Source organism: Octopus sinensis, linkage group LG8 (genome assembly GCF_006345805.1).
Source record: "Octopus sinensis linkage group LG8, ASM634580v1, whole genome shotgun sequence".
Classification (NCBI taxonomy): domain Eukaryota; kingdom Metazoa; phylum Mollusca; class Cephalopoda; order Octopoda; family Octopodidae; genus Octopus; species Octopus sinensis.
Genome location: NC_043004.1, coordinates 62,929,146 through 62,935,341, shown reverse-complemented (window position 1 = coordinate 62,935,341; position 6,196 = coordinate 62,929,146). Strand labels below are relative to the sequence as shown.

Genomic DNA, 6,196 nt, shown 5'->3' with positions numbered 1-6,196 from the left:
CTAGTTGCACTTTAAACAAATATTTAAAAGAACTCAACCATATATTTATGACACATGTTAAAAGAAACCTAAAAAGTAATGCTGCTTTCTTATGCATTGACTCTTAAACTTGCTTTTCTTTCTCTTTTCCAGAAATATGTACGTTCGAGATAGAAGCTGGGACTTCTGTCGGTTTTATTCAATCTGAAAATTATCCGCAACCTTATCCATTGAATAGCGAATGTCAATGGATTATTTATACTCCAAATGGATCCAATCTAGTGTTAGATCTCCATGATTTTGATTTACAGGATGGTCATGACTTCTTATTAATAGGCCCAGGTGAGAGTGTTACTTCTAATAACATAAATTCTGAGGAGAAATACTTCCCAGTTGATTTGATACTTTAAACTATTTATCGGAGATACATTTGTTCCTTAATACAAGAGAATCATCATCTCAGAGAAAGCGTATCCCAGATACTGTAATTCGTAGTAAAAAGATATTTTTAGGCCCAAATTTAATTTTGTATGCTCCCTGTTGTCTGCCGTCAGATTTGATTTGACAAATTTTCGAATATCTTAATCAAGTAAAGTAATTGTTTCTTCAGTTACAAATTGGTGAAGTATCCATATATTGTTCTCAATAATGAAAGGACACAATATTATTCCAACATCATGTGTGGAATCTTTAAGAGATCAATGATTTATAATGAGATTTTGGAACAATCGCGAAAATTTATGTAAGATGCATACAACTATAATTATTAGTAGTTGCATAACAAAACAAAACATTCATTTAACAGAAATTTGCTCACAAACAATAAATTCTCTGAAATGCCATGAAGAAGTTTAGAACATACTTATAAAATATGGTGTTGTGAGCATGAATACAGGAGTTATAAAACAAGTTCCATGTATCTTAAAAATCCATTTTCATCGTCAGATGTTTTCTTCGGTTACTTTACTTTGTGCATAGAAGAAATTTAATTTACTTGAAAACGTAGAGATGATACAGGTCGCGTAGTTCATATTTCCGCCATATCCAATGCCAATATGTATATTGCACAGATAATATGGATAATTATGCAAGAAAAATGTTTCCACAAGCACAAACACACACACACGCATGCACACACATATATATCACATACACATATATCGCACACACATATATCACACTCACATACACACACGCACATATCACACATGCACACATACGTGTAGAGGTGTATTCATCTATGCGTGTGTTTCCGTTTGTGTATACACATTCACACGTATACATACACACAGATATATACATTCATAGAATATATGAAGATGTATTAATAAGGTGTAGAAAATGACATTGAATTAGGGGGTCTTACACTAGATTATCCACTACATAACTCGTGACTGAATATCAAGTTTGCAAATAAATACAACGAGAATACTTAACTACAAAGCCATAGTCATAACGTGCCGTATCGCTTGAAATATATTTAAACAATATTTAAATTGACCATGTATATTTAACTACGTTTCTATGTGGGGTTAAATAGAAGATACCAAGTTGAAGACAAGTAGTAGTATTCGGAATATATTAGATAACTGGTATAAACTACGAGAATGCATTTGTAATGTAATGCAAGCATTTCTCTCCAAGTTCATGAGATTTGTTGAAGAAATGACTTGAATATTTAAGGTCTCATTATTTAATGCTGTAAATTCTGCAGCTATACCTATCATTTGAATAGAGCAATACATATTTTATTATGCTACAGGTATTTGAAATCTAATTTTTAATTCACAGATTTTTTGAGTGATGGATGCAATGTTAGCCCTAATATGTTTATTAAAAATTCATGCAGGATTATATAATATCTGCTTAAATTTGCAGGAATTGAAAACTATATAGGTAAATATCATTATATCAGTTATTATATCGCATCTATGGCTAATATTTTTAGTGAAACATAGGTTATCTATAGGGTATAACAATTACATAGTTTAGGAGATTTATTGGGATAATTACTTCCAGTGATATTGAAGGATCACCAAAGGGATAATTATTGTTAGATCTGATAGAATAACTCGTAATATCCTGCGTTACGTAACAGACAGTAGGGTTGTTATCATTAGTAATAAGACTACGATTGCAATGGCGGAGTGTTATCTTGATTAATAGGTACATAGCAGTTATTGATATTAGAATCGATGCGCACTTTGTCGGGCATGCTTTCGTCATTATCAGGGTTAAAGTTTACGTTTTCGAAGACACCACAGACTCTATTGTTGGCCCTTGGGCGGCTTCGTACTATCACAAGCATTATATACATAGTTGGTTGGAGTAGTCGGCTGACAGATAGTAACATACTGCTAATTTTGTATGTTAGACTACCATAGTCAACATGGCATATAACTAGCTACTACTAGTGCCAACTCTGTCAATGCTAGGGTTATAATTATGATCAACATTATTGTTACTACCACTATCTCCATCAAAACGTTGGGTTTTGAGAATTTTGAAGTTAAAGGGATATACAAATATACATAAATACAGATATGTAAGTGTGCATCATTTTATATATACATATGTACAAACATAGTAAATCTTTACGGCATCGACCTGTTACATCATCTCCTTGCGCAGGTACTTAATTCGTTCCACAAAAACTTTTTGCGTGAATATCAATACTTAGAGCGGACACAATGCAACAATGATCCAGAAATGTTATGTCCTCAAATACCTTACGCATATATATATATATATATATATATATATATATATATATATATATATATGTTTCCACACACATATATATATATATGTGTGTGTGTGTGTGTGTGTGTGTGTGTTAGTGTGTGTGTATGTTTGTGTGCGTGTGTGTGTATATATATGCATATATAGATACACACACACACACACGCACACACACACATACACACACACATACATATATATATAATTCAAAGATCGAGGATGGAATTTCCTCGTAGGGGATATTTAAATAAAAATCCCTATATCAACTGGCGTTATCAAATATATTGAAAGACAGTTTAGCAATACATATGGATAAAATCTCCAATAATGTGTAAAGTTGACAAAGGAAAATGGAGAAGAAATATAGTGCATACTTGGTTAGTCTTATTTGTACCACGACGAAAAGAAGTAATACATATAAGATTCAGGATATAGAGAAACCGTATCAACAAAAGAAACAAACTTAAAAATATCCTACATATGTTTCAATCGGGCCACTACGTTTCGATCATCATCATTCAAGCGATGTTAGATGTAAAATAACTCCACATATGTCTGGCGGTGAACAACGGTGAACAACGAAATAAAACAAAATAACTCCCTGGTGAGATCCGGACATCATGTGGGTTGATTTTACATCTAACATCGCTTGAATGATGATGATCGAAACCTAATTGCCGGATTGAAACATATCTAAGATTCTTGTGTGCTTATTTCTTTTGTTGATTCGGTTCCTTTATATCTGAATCTTAGACGTATTACTATTTTTCATCGTGCCACAAATATGATTAACCAAATATCCACTATATTCTCCATTTTCTTTTATATATATATAATTATACATATATATGTATTTGTGTGTAAATATATATATATATATATATATATATATATATATATATATATATATATTATATATATATATATATATATATATATTATATATATATGCATGTATTTATAGACATACACATATATATTATATATTTTGCATGCTTGTATGTATGAGTAGAAATATGCATAAACATTTGTAATCAAGTAAGTTATATATTTTTTGTATACCATAGGTAGAAATGCATTTGTCGAAAATTTTCACAAATTCACTGGCAAAGGAGGATTAGTAAAATTATCTATGAATGCGACATCGATGTGGCTTCACTTTACGTCGGATCATATATCTGGTGAACGAGGATATCGAGGATTTAATTTGACATATATTGTGGAGAATGAAGAAACAGCAAGTAATGTTGAACGTAAGACATTTCATTCTGAATACACTTTCTGATTTTTTGATCAGCAACAATTTTTTTATTATGTTAAGATGTATGATATGCAACAGAATACGTCACCACGAAACAAATTACTGCATCACAATGAAGTATTATACATTCATACACACACACACAGACACACATACATTCATACACCCACACACGTATATGTATTTAATAACAAAAACAAGAATGAAGAAAAATCACATCTTTAATTAAAACATATCAACATACATTACCGACGGTAATTTCTATATGCCAGCATTTATGAAAGTTATATAGCTGATCCAAACTGTGTTAAATAAAATAAATATCTCTAATTGATGAATGAATAGAGATAAAAAGTTAAGAATTAATATAATATATATCAGAATTGATATCCATATATATATATATATATATATATATATATATATATTATATATATATATATATGCCATAAGCTCTTCAAATCTAACGGAGCCCTTAAAAGACAAAGATAGTTTAAGATTCACAATCATCGGAACTTAACTGCAGCTGTTGGTGGTTCAAATCGGATATGCAATCTCTGTGGTTGTCAGTTCAATACATTATCTGCTTTAAATAGCCATGTTGGATCTGAGGTGTAGGTACTGGAGGGGTCCATATTCTGCATAAAGAATAGACAGCACTTAGTAACAAGCGTAAAATTCATTTCCTGAGAGATCTTGTTGCATGCAATCAAGCCTTATGCATAGCACTTACCGAAAGGCACCAAAAACCAGATATAGCAAATGCAGAAATACACATACGAGAGTATGTGTTATTATGGACCGAGAGAAAAGAAAGGAGTCATGGTACAGTTGCTATATATATCCACGAAGAACGTACACCCCAGATACTTTTGTCACACTCAAATTCAGTATGTGGCACACTAATTGTACTCGATGTAGTCATATGTTCTACATATCGTCCTCCAGATGCTCCGTATCACGAGGACAAGTTTGAAGACTACCTTACAAAAATAGAAGTTCTAGTTATATTATGTATTTCTTGCAGGAGATTTTAATGTGCCCAACGTCGGACGGCGTGTGCACCTTTCTCTCCCATGTCGCACTGGGAACAAGGACAGTTGAAGTCCCTCCTGAACCTCATCAACACTTTATACATGGGAAAATAGTACTCTAACCAAACAGGGCATGTAATATACTGGATTTATGCTTCACAAATAATATGGATCTTATCCATAATGTGAATGTGACACCGACGCTACACTCGGATGCACAATCTGGTAGACATGACCATGTACCGGCCAAAAGAAACCAAAGATATGCAACCTAGAAGAAACTCTCAAAATACTTCCAGTTTTAACTTCCATAAGGTAAACTGGACGCAAATTTAAAAAGAGTTCCTCAAAGAAAACTGGCCTAAAAATCTCTCTTCACCGGACACCGACATGAAACTTCAACAACTCTTGTCTGTAATGCACGCCATATGTTACAGATATATCCCCGAGAGCCAGGCCACTTCACACAAGAACAAATTCCCCAAAGGGAGGAAATTTCTTATGAAATAGTGTACAAAAATTTCAAATTGCCTAAACAAACAAATTAAAAGCATAAAAAAATCCTGCCTGAAAATACAAGTGCTAAAGGGTAAAAAAATGCAACTCTAGCATGAAAAGGAAAGAGCAGACAAAGAAGTCTAGGCTATAGAAATATAGCCCTGAAACAATCTCAGTGCACGGTAGTATATGATCTCTCTTCGAAAACTATTGTTTCACTCACAGGAAACCCACTGAGGAGTAGTAAAATATTGAATGAGCGATTCAAAAGTGCTTTCACGCCACCTGTAGGACATTTGCAAGTCAACAATCCAGGTGACGTTTTCGCCACTTCAGATAAAAGCAAAAAAACAACAGAGGCAGTGATGATTGATTACATAAATATGAAAGAAAACTATATTATAAGGGCTACAGATGAAAAGAAACTAAACTCAGCTAAAAGCCCTGATGGATTCTCAAATCATGTAAAAAGTCCTAGCGAGACAGCTGCAGTCTCTCTTCCAGAGCTTCCTTACAAATAGCAAACTTCCAAGCAGGCTGAGGGAAGGGGAAATATGCCCCATCCATAAAGAAGGTAGGTGGCCAAAAGACTACAGACCTATCTCTCAGACCTCTCCGATCAGCAAAGTCATGGAACAAGTAGTCAGAAGAAAACTAATCACTTTCCTTGAGGAATATGACT

At 33.1% G+C, this 6,196-nt stretch overlaps 1 protein-coding gene across 6 annotated transcripts in view; it reads left to right on the top strand.

Moving 5' to 3' along the window:
• Positions 1 to 6,196, top strand: part of LOC115214825 — a 100,310-nt gene that overhangs the window by 53,599 nt on the left and 40,515 nt on the right. For all 6 annotated transcript variants that reach the window (XM_036505422.1, XM_036505421.1, XM_036505425.1 and 3 more), the window contains exons 5-6: positions 133 to 321; positions 3,789 to 3,974. In XM_036505422.1, coding sequence (XP_036361315.1) covers positions 133 to 321; positions 3,789 to 3,974 — 375 coding nt within the window. The remainder of the gene's footprint in view (positions 1 to 132; positions 322 to 3,788; positions 3,975 to 6,196) is intronic.